Source organism: Harpegnathos saltator, unplaced genomic scaffold (genome assembly GCF_003227715.2).
Source record: "Harpegnathos saltator strain DR-91 unplaced genomic scaffold, Hsal_v8.6 scaffold225, whole genome shotgun sequence".
Classification (NCBI taxonomy): domain Eukaryota; kingdom Metazoa; phylum Arthropoda; class Insecta; order Hymenoptera; family Formicidae; genus Harpegnathos; species Harpegnathos saltator.
In genome coordinates this window covers 1,650,585-1,669,702 of record NW_020230012.1, presented here as the reverse complement: position 1 = coordinate 1,669,702, position 19,118 = coordinate 1,650,585, and the positions used below count along the sequence as shown (strand labels likewise).

Below are 19,118 nucleotides of genomic sequence, written 5' to 3'. Positions count from 1 at the left end.
GCTCGCAGCGCTGAATATTTCAATTTACATGCAGATTCTGCTGATTCATTACATTATTTCGTTGAATTCATCAACGTGCTCGTTTTGTTTATCTCGCACAGAATGACAGACTATAATGTCATGTATAATATATTCGATAGCTTATTATATATACAGATGTGTGTGTGTGTGTGTGTGTGTATGTGTGTACATGTGTATACATGTAGTTTAGCGATGAACGATTTCGATTTGATTTTCAGAAAATCGACTTTTTCTTCCGAAAACCAAATTTTTTTTTAATCAATTCTTTTTCTTTTATTCTTGTACACATCGTTTCTTCCAATAGAGAAACAATTTTCGGACCGTTGCTATGCTTATCAATGTTTCGTTTAACAAAGAATTCACACTGGGGTCAATGTCTGTGTGCAGGATGTTGCTTTGTCTGTGTGTAGGATGAGCTAGTAAAACTGTCCTGCAGAAGTAATTAAAATTTTACATTTTCGCTTTCTTAAAGCCGGCGATACACGATGTGTGTTATCGTGCTGGATCTAGTGAGATCCAATGATGATAGTAGATTTTATTAGATTCAGTACGAAAATAAAGACAGTGCATCGTCGGCTTTATAAAATAAGAGCAAGCATGTTTAAATGAGCTCTCACTGTGAGTGATTTTTTTAGATCGATTTTTCAGAAATCTTTCTTTCTCTTAGGCCGGTCTTTTTAGTAAATCAATTACTAGTTATCCGATTTTGGATCGGTACAAAGATCGATTTTTTCTTAAACAACCGCCATTCTCTAACACACACACATACACACACACACACATACATATGTACAACGCAAGATTATTTTTGATGTATGCATTTGTTGTGTCTATAGCAAAACAATCAGTCAGCGTATACATTTAGTTGAAACAACTAAATATTTTGTTATATAAAACAAGATATTTGGTTGCTATTAAAAAATGTCTCAACTAAACAGTTTTGTTAGAGATACTAAATTTTTTTCCTAGTGTATACGCGTCATGTTTGAATTATTAAGTTGAATATTATTTTCTATTTGATTTCCCACTGAAAATATGTTTCCTCTTCGCAAACACGTTGCGTTTGCGAGGGTGTGTGTGTGTGTGTGTGTGTGCGCGCGCGCGCGAAAATAGAGCGACATTTGCCGCGTATACGTAGGAAGACACAAAGCTGATTTACAGGATGAAAATTTCTGTCGTATCTCCGCAAAATGCAGCGGGTCAGGAGTTCACGGGATTTACCGAACGATAAATCGATCTATAATAACCGCAATCTCACGAGTGTGCGAGTCATCACTTGGCTCATCAACAGTCTACCGTCGGCCACTCATAAAGGTAAAACGTCGCGGCTAGAAATTACCGAAGCAATTCAGGTAGCACACGTAGGTGTAAGGTACCAGCCGGGCGTTCCGATCGATTCGAAATTAAACATGGACGAGCCGATGCATACGATGCATAAGAGGAAGTAATCGAGGCGTAACCTTGTCGTACTACAACGATAATCGCGGCTGTAGTTCACGATGATACCTCGACGCGGTTGAAGTTTCCGAGAATCTTATCACGGCGCGTCAACTCGCGCGCGCTATATTTACGCGATTTACACGTGCGGGCAATTCTTGTCGAAAGTCGATACGGGGTAGTTTTCCCCATCGCCGTTGTGGCCTCCTCTCGGCGACACGTTGTTTCACTTCAAGGTAGTTCCAAGGAGAGGGAGAGAGAGAGAGAGAGAGAGAGAGAGAGAGAGAGAGAGAGAGAGAAGGGGAATATCTAGGACTCGAAAGATTATGAACGAGCAAGTCTATCGCGCGTTCTTCGGCGCGGGTTAAAATAACATCGTAATCACTCGCAATCAAATCGCGATTCTATATTGAGCGGTTCCGTTCGTTGCTTCGGACTTAACCGCGGAATGCCGTGTCTACGTTGAACTATATCTCTCTAAATTTGGTATGTACATCTCTCTCAGGCAGTTAGAGGTCAGTCAGCTTTGCCTACTGCTTAATACTGTGTACATAGCTCTCGGGTACACGTCGAATTCACGCCAGGCAAGAAGGTCGCGCTGGCTTCCAAAGTGAATCGAATAAACTTCCCTTCGGCTCTACCACGATCATCCGATCGTCGAGAACGAGAGATAGAGACACACACACACAGAGAGAGAGAGAGAGAGAGAGAGAGAGAGAGAGAGAGAGAGAGAGAGAGAGAAGGAGATTGAATGTAAACAATTGACGAGTGTCATTTTCACTAGAAGCGAGAGATCGAAAGTGCGACGAATTGAGCTGCTATTTGGAATTCTATATAGATTTCTGATACATACAATATACGTACGTTATGTAATATCATGTGGCTATTATATGTTTCTCGCTCTTATGTATGAGATTAGCCCCAAGAGCCGTTGGCAAAATATTTGCATTTCTCGCCGGCTGATACACCTCGTATAACGTGGTGCTCTAATGAGAGACGCTCGATTCATACGCTACATAGACACAAAGCTATATAGGAACGCCGCGATGTAACGGACATGTCAAATTATATAGTGGATATATTCTCTCCACGATACGATACACACACACACACACACACACACACACAAACATACACAGCACACACGCCGCGCCGCGACCACGCCCGGCTAGTAATGCCGGCGAGGTGCCGAGTTCATCGGTCCCGCAGGACAATATACATGTGTTTGTAAACATCCAATTTCCGAATTTATAACCAATCCTAGGCCGGGTATCGCGGCCGGGCTATTTTTGGCACGGGCTAACCGATCCGCCGCGCCGCGCCGGCCAGTGTGTCCTCCAGTGTGTACGCGAGTGCACACTCGCGAAGCCACTAAATCAGGAAGTTTCCGAATGACATTAAAAGTTCAGCCACGCGACGCTACACCCTCGCCGCGGCGCGGCGGGTGGGGGGTGAGAGACGCTTCCGTCACATTATCCGGAACAGCCGCGAACTACGCCCGGCTGATTTCCGAATCAAGTTCCTTCCGGGGGTAAAACGCTCCGGCTCCGACTCCGGCTATCGGAAAGTCGAATGTCACAGACGAAATGAACGTACCCGTAATGCGTAATCCCCCTGCCCCCTCCCCTACTCCCTGAAGATCTACCTAACGCCGAGGACGAAACGCGTCTCCGCGCAGCTGGAGACAGCATTTTCCGAAGTTAAGATCGCGTTAAGAAATCTAATTTCGCAAACTTGCCCACCGAATCTACCCTCCGTCTTCGCTCACACTTGTGACGGGGCAAATACTTTCCTGTTCGCAGCGACTCGCCCTCGCCATTGTCGTCCTCGTCGTCGTCGTCGTCGTCATCGTCCTGGTCGTCAGCCTTCGATCGTCACCGGTCGGTCATCGGCCATCAAGGGAAGATCACCGCGAACGGGCTACCGGAAGCGCGTCGCGCTGGAAAACGCCGAGACTCGCGGAGGGATCTCCACGTGATCGAGTCGGCGTCGAGGAGGAGGAGGAGGAGGAAGAGGAGGAGGAGGAGAAGAAGAAGGAAGTACTGTCGGTGGCTCACATTCAGGAGACAAAGTACGGCGAGATGACCATGTGACTGTCGGCAGCCGACGTCCCATCTCCGGCTCATCTCTCCCGAGGGATGTCCTCCTCCGCGGATACCGCCTGCACGGACGCCGAGGAGGACGCCGAGGATGTGGAGAACGACGTCGCAGGAACGGCGCAGTCGTCACGTTACCTGTCGTCGGTTCACCGTCGCCGCGAGAACGATCACTTGGAAGGACTGCGGTTAGATGGGTCATCGGTCGTACCGCCTCCGCTATCATCCGAGGACACTTCCGGGAGCACCGAGGGACGCCCGTCGACGCCTTGGGCGCGCGGGTAAGAAGAAGAGGATCGGCGCGTCCTCGTCGCGAAACAGGCGCTTCGTAATCGTCCTCCACGAGATACGACTGCCAGGTGGATCGATCGTCCTCCTCCTCCTCTTCCTCCTCCTCCTCCTCCTCCTCCTCCTCCTCCTCCTCGACGGCGGCACGGCTATCGGTGGCCGCCTGCGGCCGATACCGGCTGGGCCGATCGAGAGATCACCGTGGTCGACGAGAGTCGTCGTCGTCGTCTTTCACAGGAAACAGCCGGCCGAGTCGCCGATAGGCGAGACCGTCGGATCAAGGACGCGCGGTGGCAGACTCGAGGCGAGGCTTCTCGAGGAAGAAGGGACAGGTGTACCAGCAACAGCCAATACGCCGACCGGCGGCGTCGAGTGGTCCTCAGAGTCGATAAACGAACTAATCCCGTCGGACGTCGCCGCCGGCCTCCTGGGTGAGCCGTCAATCCGATTCGTCAAATCGATCCGACCGGGCAGGACCGGGATAGACGGGACAGACCGGCTCGCGGCGGCGCTCGTTGTCAATCTCGAGAAACGTCGGCCGATCGCCTTTCGCCGGCTATCAAGCGCGCGATTAATTGCGATTAATTGCACCGGAGCCGATCGCTCGAGCGCGCACCGGACCGTGTTGACTCTCCCAGCTGAGCCGGCGGAGAACAAACCGCCGGCTTCGAATCCGTCTTCGCAGCCGACTCTTCGCGGGGAGATCCATCTCCGCTCCTCCTCGTCGGGAGAACCGGCGAGTTGCGTCGCTTCCTTATTCCGCGCTGCCGCGATGACGTCCGGAAGGAGGACGTCGTGCAGATGACGAAAGAAGTCGCCGATCCAGCAACCATCCGTCAGCATTGTTCACGAAGAATCGAGCTCCTCGCGACGGAAGCCCGAACAGCAGGCCGGCCCGGGCTTCAATGGGGTCCGAAGGCGGCGATAAACCACGGCACGGAGCTCCACGACGAGGGAAATCTCTCGAGAGACCGGCGACTCGTCTCGCTTTTCGTTACTTCGCCCACCGGAAGCCCCGGCCTGTCCGGGGATCGTCGACAGCGCTCGGAGCGTCGCGGTAATCCCGGATGCGACGAGACGCCGAGCGGCGTTTTACCCAAAGTGCCATAAGTAACGTGTAGAAGAGCGCCCTGGTCGGGGGGGGCGAGCCACCGGGGGAGCGTGTGATCGCGAGAGGGACCGAGAGCGAACGGATTTCCTCCCAATTGCACGAGAGCGTCGCGATATATCGTTTTTTCACACCGCAGGACCGCCGCTCGGGATTGCCACCCGGCGACACCCGCGGCGCTCGTTTCTCTCTCTCTCTCTCTCTCTCTCTCTCTCTCTCTCTCTCTCTCTCTCTCTCTCTCTCTCTCTCTCTCCTCTCTCTCTCTCTCTCTCTTCTTTCTCTCTTCGGGCAGAGCCGCTCGTTGTACAGCCGGCCGCGCGCGGAAAACCGCATCGAAACCGTGCCGACGCGGCCCGCGCGGCTGTCGCGCGGCTTCGCCGCGAACGCGTTCGCGTTCACGTGCCGATCTAATGAGTCGCGACGGCGAGTCGCGGCCGAGCGACGTCGCGGGCGACTCCGAGTGCGCGAGGTGTGCCGTTCTTCTTGTAACCCCGCGCGTAAACCCGCGAGATACCTGCTGGTGAGTCGCCGGTGTAAGAGCGCGATACGCGCGCGCGCGCGCGCGCAGGATCCTCGCGATGCATCGCGGCCGGCTCGAGATCGTCCTAGCCGCAGGCTAGCCGAGGTCCTGATAGCCACCGCAGCGACCAGGATCCGGGACCATTCAAGCGAGAAAGGATGCCAGGGGGGCGCAGGGGCCTGGTAGCCCCCCAAAACACGTTCCTGGAGAACATCATACGACGCAGCAGCAGTCAACGTGAGTTTTCATTCCGTAACTTGTTCTCGCTCGCTCGCTCGCTCACTCGCGAGTTTGCGAAGCGAGAGAGAGAGAGAGAGAGAGAGAGTGAGAGAGAGTGTGAGAGAGAGAGAGAGAGGGAGAGAGAGAGGGAGGGAGCGCAGTTGGCAGCCGGCGCGCGGAAAAGCGGCGCGCCGAACTTTTCAATTTGAGGGCGCCGAGCGAGCTCGCCGCGCGCGGGACTAAACGAGGTTGTCGGGATGGGAAGACAAGTACCGAAACTTTATTATTTCCTTCGATGAGGAAGTTCCGCAGCCCGCGAATATCTCTCTCGGTTCCGAAACGGTGAGGTAATTTATTATATTCGAGGCTGCGCTGACGTGTATTAATTTGCCATTCTATACGTTCTACGTTGAACTATTGACCATCGGCCGCGTAAATCAATGGCGCTCATTATAATTTCCGCGTTATTATGTATTAGTACGTGTAAATACGTGTCTCGTAATTCGGAGTCGATAACGAATTTCGTCACCGCCGCGCGCATTTTGTAGCTGTGAACGCGCGAGTAATGTATCACACACACACACACACACACACACACACGTGGAATATATTTTCGCGTGAGCTCACGAGCGGAGTAAATGAGCCTATCGGCAGTTATGGCAAGGTCGAATCAAGCGTGTAATTCGATATCGATTTTCCTAATTGGAGTACCTTGAATTTCCGGAATCCGCCGGAATTCTCTATATTCGTATATACGCCGGAAAATAACGACGGCAGCGAATTCGATATATCGCGAACGAGAGCGACCCTCCGGTTGGTCTCGCGGCTCGATCAGTGATTGATTCGCGCTGGATTTTGGAAGACGAGCGTTTCTCAGAGCGTCGTCAGCCACGTTCGACAAGCGAGGGCATTGTGGCATAAATCTCAAACGGCATTAGAGTCAGCAGGGCAGAGTCCAACTCGCGATGGATCTTTCGAGCATAACGAGGTGTAACGAGGATGTCAGTCGAGATATAACTCGGAGTTAATTAAAAGTTCGGAATAGCCGCGGCCAAATTACAAAGCTCGTCGCTTGTGCGATTTCGTTCTTATCATTCCGAATGGTCAGTCGCGCGGGAACGTGGTTATTTATAGCGAGTGAAATAAATCGTACGTATACTGTCGTAACTCAAGCATGACGTTTCCGTTCATTCTTCGTTCTTGCTGTTGGATTGAAAATTTTGGTAACGGTGACGCTCGCGGCGTAACCTCACGTTCCCTCCCTCAGCGCGATTTAATAAATAACTAAATGCGACTTGGCTCCACATTAACCGTACATATTTCATCGAGCTTGAAATACCAGCGCAGAAATTCGAAATACATCAATATGCGGGCTGTTGTAATTTGACAACAGAAGTAGTTACTCACCGCCGTTCTGTTAATGCTCTCTCTCTCTCTCTCTCTCTCTCTCTCTCTCTCTCTCTCTCTCTCTCTCTCTCTCTCTCTCTCTCTCTCTCTCTCTCTCTCTCTCTCAAAGAAAAATTTATTTACAAGTTCTCAATTATTCGATGCATTTAATTTCTTTGTTCTTAATTTCAACAAACAATATGTTAATTGTGTAACTTGCTTAAAATCGACTATACGCGAGAAGGCATATGTTGAATAATCTAGCACGGTTTGATGGATTAATTAAAGCGGATAAATAAGACAACAAACTTTTGTCCCTCGTGATTTCTTTGCTATTGTTTTCGTTACGGTGTCAGAAATTTCAGGAGAAGTTTTAAGATTCGAAAGAAGCGAAGGGAAGACTTGCGTAAGCCCCGTCGCCAATTGCTTCTGCAACATATGTCCTGTATTACGTCCCGGGATTCTGTTCGCGCCCAGGAGCTCAATGGTCCCACAGGAAAAAGTCGATCGAACGAGTCAATCGGAAACGCAGCGATAGCTAATGATTACACGTTAATTGACGATAATTACCGAACGATGCGCGCCTTTGATAGGTGTACCATGCGTGCAGCCGTCCGGATAATTTGATAATTTAATATAATTTGATCACTTTGAAGGAATCCGGGATATTTTGAAAGCATTGATTGTTATGATCTCGCGATCTCCGTGGTCCATTGTTTTAGCGTAGTTCCATACTTTTTGTTACACAATGCATATTAAAATGAAGAGCAAAGATTAGAAATAATAGCAAATAGAGTATTGAGATAACCGAATATTAAATAAGTTCCTGAAGAACAAGTGCTCCTTCAAGACTCGGCATGAAGAAGCGGCTGAATTTTCAGTCGGGCGAGTTCTCTCTCGATGAGTCGTCCGCGGCTCAATTTGCGCGCAATGACGAGGGAACTCCACGAAGCGCGTCATTTCGACCGCATTTCGCTCAGACCGCTCAGTCGAATGACTGAGCGAGGCGCGTCTCGGTCGGAAACTTATGACAATCCCTCTGACGCGAGAATTATGGTGTTGCGAATGAAGGTCTTATCCGTTGACCGTCGCTGGACGAAGGCGCGAAGCGTGAAACTTTCTCCGACGAAATTTCGATGACTCCGTCTACGGTGCGCTTTGTCATGTTTACAGGGTACCACCGAGGGAGATCTTTATGGAGACCGCGGTGTCTCTGAAATTCCGCGTTCGACGCGCGGGATCGAAATCCCCCCGCGATTTCCCCGTAGGATAATAAATCCCGCGGCTCTCCTCGGGGGTGTCGCTCACGCACCACGCAAGAACAACGTCGGCCCGATAGCTCCGCTCGCTTCTACCTCGCTCGATGCGTCGCGTGACGACGCTCGGGGGAGAAGTGATGTAGATTTATTCAGACTTTGTCCCCGGAAACTGCTTTGCATGATGGCAAAGACGGGATTACGCACGCGGCGTATAAAGTCGTCGCTTTCAGTTTCCGGCTTTTTCGAAGGGATTCGCGAAGCGAAGCGCTCGCGCTGATCGTGACACCGAAACAACGCGCGCAAGCGTGATATTTCTCTTGAGAAGGCAATCGGCAATTTGCCACTTACCATTTGCCGGCAGCGTCTTACACGTCTTTAACCCTTTGAGGCATAGTGGTGTAAGCGTAAGTATACTTATCAGCCTATTTATTCTCCATTTTCCGTGAAATATTTCATATTTGAAGGATTCTTGTCGGGTTTCTCGCGTTTTTTAGCTTCTTATATGATATGGAAGGTGCATGGGATATACATGAAAGGTTGAAAAGTGTTTTGCATAAGTTGTCCATTTATTATAAATAAACAAAGTGTGAAAAACTGACTGATTTTTATAGAAAAGAATCACTTTCCACGAACTATGAGTGAATTTTTTGCTCAGAATCAAGATTTGGGGGTTTTCTGGGTCGCTGATTACGAATCTGAGATCCAAATTCCAAAATTAATTTTCCAAAATGGCGGATCATAGGATTCTTATTAAATTAGCTAAAATTGTACCCTGGTTAGTTTTTGAGGTCGCTGATTACGAATCCGAGGTCCACATTCTAAAATTCATTTTCCAAGATGGCAGATTCTCAAGTTGGCGGATCATGGAATTCCAATATATTTACCTGACATTGTCTCCCGATTAGTTAATTTTTCATATTTGTGGCCGCCGTCTTGAATTTTGAAAATCTGATAACGGATTCGTAATCAGCGATCCCAGAAACCGCCGTATATAAATTTGCATGTGACTCGGATTTTCTGAGAAATACGTGCCTCAAAGGGTTAACAATCGTCGCAACACGAGTGTTTGAAATCGAATATATCGGGGACATTAGATTCCCTGCCAAAGACAAAAAGCGTCACCGTCGCGTTAACAATTTTTACATTCGTTACACATCGAGCGCACGATGGAAAGAAAGAAGAAGGAAGGAAACAGGCGCTAGAGAGAGAGTCGACAGAACTAGTCCCGATCGAGTCCAATTAATCGAACAGTCGGCCGGCGTAACGCGCAATTAACACCGCGTCCGGTCCCGCTCGCGCGCGACGGCAGCCGATCGGATTTACATCTCCACTCCGGAAGCGCCAAAGCCACGTGTACCATCGCGTTACAATGGCGGCTGTGTAACGTTAACGCGGCGCAATAATGACGCGACGCGGCGGCTGCCCTCCTGCCCTCCCCGATCGGCCGGCGAGAAGAGTTATTAGCGACGACGACAGCGCATATTTTCGACGAGCCACTGCTCCGGAAGTAAATTACACAGGAGAGACCAGGGAGAGAGAGAGAGAGAGAGAGAGAGAGAGAGAGAGAGAGAGAGAGAACACTACAATGCAGCCGTTCGCGAATGCGACGGACTCGCTCGCACTTGCGCTCTTGCGTACCTTTGATGCATTATCGTGATTGAAAATCATCGGTCGCTAAAATAGTCCGTTTGCGAGGGGTGCAACGGACCATCCGCAGCTCCGAGCGTTCCCCGGACCACTACCGGCCGCCCGTTAGTCAAGCCGACGCCAGTACCTGTCGATAAACACCCGTACGAAACGTTTCGTGTGTGTCGCCGCGTAGCGAGAGGCGGTGACCGATTCGTCAATATGTGTGTCACGTATTGTATACTAGATTGGGGGAAAGACTATCCCCCCCCGCCCCGCTCCCCTCATCTGGCAGCTATTTGCAGATATTGGAGGTGGATCCTCTGCATACGGGCGGGGGTGGCTTTTACGCGAAAGCGCTTGTATATGTCGAAAGTGAGAAATAGGCCCTCTGTCTGTCTCTTCCTTCTTTTCTTCCGTCCCCCTCTTTTTGCGGGCCAGAGGAAGAGCGAGATAGTTCGCCCTTTTCATGTGTGTAATATTGCTTATATAATATGGGCGGTATATATCGCACTATATCGCATCATAGTCGATCCGGACGATCGCCCGGAGGGTTTGTAATTTTCATAAAATATTCACGACGCGTCCATATCGGCCCGCCGATGACGGGACCAATTGTGAATTAATTCAAGCGCTTATAATCCTATCGTTTAAGCAAATTGTTTTCCATTGATCACCACAACGCAACGTCGATGGCGGGGGTGGCTCTCGTTTCGGTGCGAATCTGTTTGACCGTTTTAACGACGATAATGCGAAGGGTGAGCCCGAACGGGGAATACCGCGCACGAAGATCCGCAAACAATGCAGGACGGGATGATGCAAAATGACTAACGGTTGCGGAACGGAGCGTTGTTAGTTGATGGTGGTGAAGGCCTGAGCACGGCTGAGCGAGGCCACACTCGCGGCACCGTGGAAATACCTTCTGGGAGATTGGCCGCCCGACGGACGAGCGAGTTCAGTTACCGTGTTTTACTTGTTACAGGGCAGCTTTGAAACTCGGGGGAAAGTTGGAAAAGCGTGCCATGTGCCATCTATATCTAGCTATAAATATACGCGGCGAGTTCACGGCGCCGTTTTTACGCTAGCACACTCGCTGGTAAATAAAGGGGATTTACTACTATCCTTCATCGAGCTGCACCGTTAAACCGCCTCTCTCTCTCTCTCTCTCTCTCTCCCTCTCTCTCTCTCCCTCTTTCTCTCGCTCTCATTCGTTTGTTCCCTTTGTCTCTGCAAGTCCTTTACATTTCGCCACCGTGTAGATTTGCATATTCACGAATTCGCGCGATTATAATATGGCCAATGAAAATGGCGATCTCGGTGTAATAATAATCGCGGTGTCGGTAGTGCACCGAACACAGCGAACGAATCGTAACATGTCGTGCGATAACAGTTAATTAAATATAATGATTTTATCAATGAAATAAATAATTATTGCAGTGAACAATAGCGTCCGACGGAGCACTGCACCGCGAATGCAAACAAATTCCGAGCGATTGAGCAAACAGAGTCCAGTTTAAGTGCTCTCGATATGACGCTGATAAAAATCACCGACACTTTGAAAGTAAATCTTTCTAAAGAGACACGCGTGTGCGCGTGTATACGTGTTTCGGCGAAAGCTCGCCTACTATTTTGTAAATTTCCTCGGTCGTGCTCTAATGGCACGCGCCTTCTCTCTTTCAGTAATTCAGACAAAACACGGAGGCGGGAAATATCGTTTTGCCAGCGTATTAAAGAGAGAGAGAGAGAGAGAAAGCATATTTCCATGAAATCCGTCATCGCGCGAGCCGGCGCAAAGATATCCCAGCCCTTTCAATTCGAGTTGAAATTCATCTCTCGACGGGATTAAATCCCATTCAGATACAATCGGCGAAAATTTTCGATCGCCACCGAGCGAAAAGAGAGGCGCCGGGCGAACTTTCTTGCCCGCGCGCGACCTCGTCGTGAGCGCGCGAGAGCGGGCGAGGGGGTGTCGGGGTGGGATTAAAAGCGAAACCGGCGCATTGGGTCTGTCGTCTCCCGACGACGACGCCGCCGCGTCTCCGCGATTTATCCTCCGGCTGGGAGTCCGAATTTAGCCGAGGGGGATGCACGAGCTGTATCGACCACCTCTCGGGCTCCTCCGGGAAAGAAGGAAGAAAAAAGACAAGGAGAGAATCATTCGCCAGGTGCCAAAGTTCGCGGAAGAAATTACTCCGGGGTTATCTCACCGCGGGGTCGCAACGCGACTTTTCACTTCTCGAGCCGTTTCCGGCCGTCGCTTGTGCGTGAGCGACGAAAGGTTTCGTTACGTTGCTTATTTAACGGCAGGAAGTTGCCGGTATCGAGCCGGGGCGGTTTCGTAAGCCACCCAGCAGCTTTACTGCATTACGCTCCTATGAAAGTTTCGTGGATTCAATTTCCAGTTAGATAAGTTACCGAGCTGATACCGTCCGGCCGACGAAGGGGAGGAGGCGGCAGACAGATCGCTTACGCAATTAACGTCGTGATTGTCGCGGCTTCGAAGATCTCGCCGTGCGCGCGATTACGTGACGGAGCCGCGTGGTTCTTCGACCTCTCTCTCTCTCTCTCTCTTTCTCTCTCGGCCGGTTTCTGCCGCAACATCGAAACGTGCATTTTCGCGGCCGCGAACGCGCATTGCGCTCATTTATTAGGTAAATCGGAAAGTTCCGTTCATCTAGTGGCAAGTAGCTACAGCTAGAACTGTCGTTAACCTCTAATGTCTAAACGGAGCTTAATGGTTTGTTTTGACATCTGTCAATAATATTCAGTACATAAAGATATACGTTTGCATCAATAATATTGTTTTTTACTATACATCGAAATAAGCGTCACTTGCGCCAAGTGTTAATCTTTTGGTTCAATTGGAAGAAAACTGCAGCTTATCGAATGCTTGTGGAAGTTTATGGTGATAACGCTCCTTCCGATAAAACATGTAGAGAATAGTTTCGACGCTTATAAAGGTGGTGATTTTGATGGAGAGGACAAAGAGCGTTCCGGACGGCCAAGAGTATTCCAAGACGAAGAATTGCAGGCATTGGTGGACGAAGACCCATGTCAAACGCGAAAGCAACTTGCAGAAGCATTAAATTGCGCTCAATCTGTCATTTCCGATCGTTTGAAAGCTTTAGGAAAGGTTTACAAGGAAGGGAAATGGGTCTCGTATGAACTGAAGCCCAGAGACATTGAAAGGCGAGAAATCACCTGCGAAATTCTGCTTGCTAGGCAACAAAGAAAGGGACTTTTACATCGTATTATCACTGGGGATGAAAAATGGATTTATTTCGACAACCCCAAACGTTGAAAAACTATTTGCGATCTCTGACGTTCAAATGAGGGTTAACCTGATCAGAAGCATGGGATCAATTTCTAGTAGTCGGGCACGCCTGTTTGAGGCGCGCGCGCGCGCGCGCGCTATTCAACGCGCGGAAGCTGTTGTTGCCATTATTATTAATATTATTATTATTAACATTATTAGAAGGAAAACAAAGTTAATTGTAGGCGTAGCGCACGCGGCATAAATTATTTGATAAATTATTTGAGCGTGCGCGCGCGCGCGCTCGTTCGAGCGCCGAAATAGTCAATATTTCAAGCCCGAGAGTCGCGGCTTTTACGCTTGACCTGCTGTAACTTCCCCTCGGCCCGCGAGCTTCGCCACGCGAGAACGTCGATTCCGAGATATAACTTGCCAGCCCCCCTCCTTTCTTTTTTTTATTCCTCGGCCTTGAAAACATTTCTCTCAGGGCCGCGGCGGCCGTGGAGCGGAGCGTATCGCGTCGCGTCGCGTCGCGTCATGCGCGATACTCCCGGCGATTAATACCCGACCTTCCCTCCCGAGGTGCCAGCACCTCGATCGCGCAGGTTGCACGCTGCGAGGAAGAAGGAGAGCCCGCAGGAAGCCCGGGGCTCGCCCCTCGAATATCAGATAACGCCGAGAAAATGTTTTACGGCGATACGCCGGCGTACGCGTACATACATACGTGCGCCGCTTCCGTTGCCGCCGGGAAAATCGCCCTTTTCCCACCCATTTTCCACCCTCCGGCCCCCCCCCCACCTCCTAGCCCGTACTCTGTAATCTCAGTATATATTTGATGTTCGCGTGTGCGCACGCGTTCATACGTACATCTGCATACACGTGCGAACGCGAGCACCGCGGTTCGCGCGGAGCGAAGTGGTGGTCGAAAGAGAGAAGCGGTGCGGGAGGGACAAACGGGGAGGGCTTCCAGCCCCATAGATACTCGGGCGAGCTATTTCTGATTTTTATCGGAGAGTACCGTTGCGTATAAAAGTTTCACGCGGGGGGAGAGCGAGGAGAACATCCGTGCCGGCGAGACAACGCCGGCCGGTGTTTTATTCAGGCCGCGGCGGAACAAGGAAAATCAACTGCACATCTCGGTCGAGGGAAACGTAAATCGAATGAACGCGCGCACACACGGCGACGAGAGAGCAAGCGGGGTAGAAATTCGTGCATGCGATCACGAGACGGTCGTCTGAATTATTTTCGTTAGCCTGATGCTGCCCGTGGGCGAGTCGGACGACGCTCGGCGATGGCGCGGCGAGACGGGCGCGGGGGGAAACTTGTGAAATAATAATAAACGCGTACGTCGCGTTCCTTCTCTGTTAAGAATCCAGATATCCCCGTAACGCGCGACAAAAGAGACCGTATTCCGGAGAGCGCGTTCCGTGCGGCTGCTCGCGTACTCGGCATAATAAGGAGGGACGACCCGGCCGGGCCGGCCGGGTATCCAGACTCGCGGCGTGACTGGAAATAATATCGGTCTCTGGCGGTCGCCGACTATCCGGCGCACGTAGCGTTCGATATTTCGCTTTTATTAACTCGTTACACACGTCGGAATCGCGCAACGTCGATGTGCGCCTCGCGATCGGCCAGGGAATCGTCCGTCGGAATCGGTGGTGGCGTTTCGGCGGGCGGGAGCGACGCGGCGGCGGCGGACGCGCAGAGGAATTTCGGGCGAGATTTTTACGATCCGTAAAAACCGATCGTAAAAATGGAGTGCCGCCACCGGCGCGGTGGCGCGATCGGGATTCTTAACGTCGCGGCCATGCCCTTATTACGTCGTCCGCCTAAGACCGTAAGCGCGCGCGCGCGCGCGCACGTCGCTTCGCGAAATTCCTCGCGAACGCCGCGAATTTACGATCGTCAATATCGTAGCGGCGGAGGTGCGCTCGCGCAGAAAAAGCGCTGTGTTCGTTCTATTTATCCGGATCGAACGATCTCTGTCGAGGAGCGATAAATAAGAAGAATTGCGCACGCGCGCGCGTGGAGGGTGCGCGGGGAGAGTGCATAAATCTACCAAGGTGGCTTGATCGTATATTTCACGGTAAATAAGAGGGAGTATATGGGAGATATTAGATTACATTGACATATGAACTCCGCGTGTGCCTCGACGCTCGCTGCGATATGCTTCCCGATGTGAAATCTGCGAGATTAAAAATACACGCGTTTGCGAGCGCGTTTGCAAAGGAGGAGTCCGACGCTCGGAGAAGGGATGGACTTGAAAGTCCATCCCTTGCGCTCCGACACGCGTCCAACTCTCGATTAGGATGCCGCGTGTTCCTTTTTCCCTTGTCTTGTAAAAACCCGCGATTCTTACAAACGGAGCTAACTCGACTCGCGTCGTTCGTACGAACGCCTCGGCGAGGCGAGGCGGTGAAGTAGACAGAGGAAAGTAAACAGAGCTTCATCCGTCCGGTAAATGTCCCGTCGCTTTCTGCGTGAAACTTTACATGCGAGACTTTTATTGTGAAACTGGCGCGGAAGTTTGACGTGTCGCCGAGAAGGAAAAAAAAAGGATACTCGTTATACGTTATAAAGTAACTTTGCGGGGGAAGTTTCTTTTCTCCCCCCTCCCCCTCCCCCTCCCCCCTCTCTCTCTCTCTTATATTCTCTCCCCCACTCTTTACAATGTTACGAGAGACAGACAGCGGACAAAACGCGAGGTGAACCGTAAATCATACAACTTCCACCATTTTTCAGCCCTCGCTGCAAGACTCGAGCGACGAGAACGTTTTTTCACGTCGCGCATCTCGAGATTATCTCGTAGCGGGGAAGGCGCGGACACGCTCTTAGATGCACTCGCCTCGTCGTGTCCACTTGCGAGCTTGCTCGGGTCGCGGCCGATGCGAATGTTGATGGGTGGATTAAAGCATTTTTCTAAACGTCACCGCGGGATGTCACAGGGGATGCTCCCACGAAATTAAGGGACTAGCCGTTGCTCGACAGTTTCCGCGGGGGCGACTATTTAAACTTTTCGAAAGCCATTAAAATCGGGCTACACCGTGAAACTTCCTTAATTCGCGCGCGAGATTGTTTTTCCCGCTACGACGACGGCCACTTTCCGCCGCTGACAAATTGCGTCAAAACGGAGAATTACAGCCGGCTTTCTATTTTTCAAGCGACGCCGCGTCACACCTTTATTTCGTGCGTTTGCTCGAACAGCGCGGTTTTCGAGTTTTCTTTACGCCTCATTAAACTTTTAATTCGTAACGTGAACAACGACCGGAACCGATAAAATGTAATTAGGAACAAGGTAAAGCTTGTTTTGCGCGCTAAAGCAAATTTGCGAAACGAAGCTCGTAGAATAGAAAGCGTACGCGATTATCCGTGGCATGATTAATTGGCAATTACTTAATTAAAAATCACATTTAATTTCTACAGCGTGCAGAGAGAATGAGAAACGATACAAAAGTACAAAGGACGTACATTCGCGCGCGCGCTTGCGTTAACTTACAACCAAATATCTCGCGGCACCGCAAAAAAATAAGTAAATGCTTTTATCTCTTCGGCTTTCTTCTCTCCCGCGGAATGATCCTGTTTAGCTAGCGGTGATTTATGAAGCCATCCTTCACGCACGATCGCGTAACGTCAACCCAATATCCGCCCGCGGTTTATTAGAAAAAGCGTTTCGGGAAACGAGTATCGATTATGACATGGAAGCGTAATGACCAGATAAAAAGTATTACCAGTGCGCGGCTGTATCATCGCCAGAAAAAATGTCCGCCATGTTGTAAGATTAAGCGCGGCTAAATATTGTAGACTCGCGGCGAGAGACGCGCGCGTTCGCTGCATGATTAATGACGTCTCGTTTTTAACCGGCCGGATTATGAATTCACGGAGCTCGTGACATTTCCAGCTCGCGGGAAGCATTCGATTGTGCCGCTGAATACCGCAATAACTTCCTCCCTGGAAAGATGTCGCCGTCGCACGGGACGGTACGTCCAACGGCAATTTATTTATCGAGACATTTACGTCTAAACACACGGGAAGTCGGACGACGACGACGACGACGACGACGACGACGACGACATTAATTTGATTCGAACGATATCGCCAGCTCGACGTATAGCACGCGATATGTACAGATCTCTGTTTCTCCCAGAGGAGTATCGAAGGCAGAAGATTTTTGTCCCGATGAAATAAAGCGAGAGAAGGAGGCGCGGATAATCCCGTCGTATCAGCGAGATCTGCTTCGTGTTTCTTCTGGCGCCGTCCTCGTCGTCTGCTCGACGGGCCGGCGAACGAAGGGAGGAGGTTTTTACCCTTGAGGGAGAATCTCCGGCCGCGCGGCCGGGGTGACTGGCGAAAAAATGTGGCGTGCCCGGAATAGGATGAATAAAATATATAACACACACACACACACACGCGCAGGCCCGCGCTATCAGATGGACAAATACAGAGGACGCGCGCGCTATCGGATACACTGACGCGAAACTCGGGCCTTAATGCGCGCCCCAATTTCTCGCCAAGATACCTTTTGTCGCTTTTGCGAAACGTAGCTTCGAAATGGCGCATCATTGACATTGAACGGCTCGAATTCGTCTCTGTCGTTCGTCTCGACACGTTACACGTCGTTACACGCCGCCGTGAACTTTGTTTGCGGCGAGGCAAAGTGGAGTTGCAGATTCGCGCGAGTTTATATCCCACGGATTGTAGCTGTTTACACGCTGCGTGCAATCGAATGCAACATATCGATACTCTCTTAACATCCCGATCAGCACGCATCAAACATAATAATTTAATAGCAATCAACTCGAAGAGGAGGTCGGAGAAAGAGAGAACTTCGTGGCGCATAGTTTTCTCTTTCTTTTGCTTTCTCTTAAAGATGAGATTGCGTTCAATTAAAGATATAAATCTATGTAACACTATTTCAGAAAGTCCAAGTTTGAAGTGCCATTTCGAGAGCAAGGGGCGACAATATCTTGCTCTGTTGTTCCTGTGTATCGTACACACACACACACACACACACACACAGACTGCGCCAGGCTCACATGCTCCAGTTAAATAAATAATGTAAAATAATCCTGTTACGTCTGTCTGAGAGAAGAGAAAGAGAGAATACGACGGGGGGCCCTAGTGTCTCGCCGAGTGGCGCGAATACAATGGCAAAGTTTTTGCTACTCCGTCCAGCATCTTTTTCTATACAAGTAGGGAGGTCCTGAAATATCTCCCGCTTATCGTTGCTTGGAAGAGTGCCGAGAGTAAAGAGGCGACATAGGCCGTCGCGGCGAATGTATCTCGCGTGTACGTATGTATCTCCGTATATGGCGCTTATATATCGCACAACAAGGTAACGTACCGGCTTGTGATACACCGATGGACACATAGCGGATCGCGCAAATACAGTTTACGTTACCGCGCCGGAGCGTATTTACACTGGTTTCGGCTTTCCGTCTGTCCCGTTTAGTTTTGCGGATCGATCCACGGCAGTCGCGAACTGCCGTTGATATCGCCGGAAGATATCGCGCGTTCTCACGCACGTAATGCCTAGAGAGCATCATAGAAAGAGAGTGGCAAACTGATCACGTGACCGGGTCTCTGCTGACTCGATGGAGGCACAAAGTCTTCTCGACCAATCAGAATATCGGCATGGCTAAGGACGACAGGGTTGGTTTTACAGCGAGTTTTAAAAGCATTCCAGGCATTTTATATTATGCACAAGACACGAGATTATGTAAATAGTAGATATTACGATTCTTATTCTATGTAAATCGAAGCGACAAATATTCTTTCGCAATTAATACTCGTTACTTACAGATATCTGACTCTTATTGCTGTTATTAATTCGTAGACGAATATCTTGTGCGACTCGTCGTAACCTCCTCTAATGATTGACAGATGTACGTCGAACTGCTTTAAAGAC

At 50.2% G+C, this 19,118-nt stretch overlaps 1 protein-coding gene across 6 annotated transcripts in view; it reads left to right on the top strand.

Annotated features, from left to right (window-relative positions):
- The first annotated feature begins 5,191 nt into the window (after positions 1 to 5,191).
- Positions 5,192 to 19,118, top strand: part of eag (potassium voltage-gated channel protein ether a go-go) — an 81,512-nt gene continuing 67,585 nt past the window's right edge. For 2 of the 6 annotated variants that reach the window (XM_025298604.1, XM_025298600.1), the window contains exon 1: positions 5,192 to 5,707. In XM_025298604.1, the coding sequence (XP_025154389.1) occupies positions 5,629 to 5,707 (79 nt within the window). In that variant the 5' untranslated portion in view covers positions 5,192 to 5,628. The remainder of the gene's footprint in view (positions 5,708 to 19,118) is intronic. The other 4 variants (XM_025298601.1, XM_025298602.1, XM_025298605.1 and 1 more) reach the window with 2 other exon arrangements.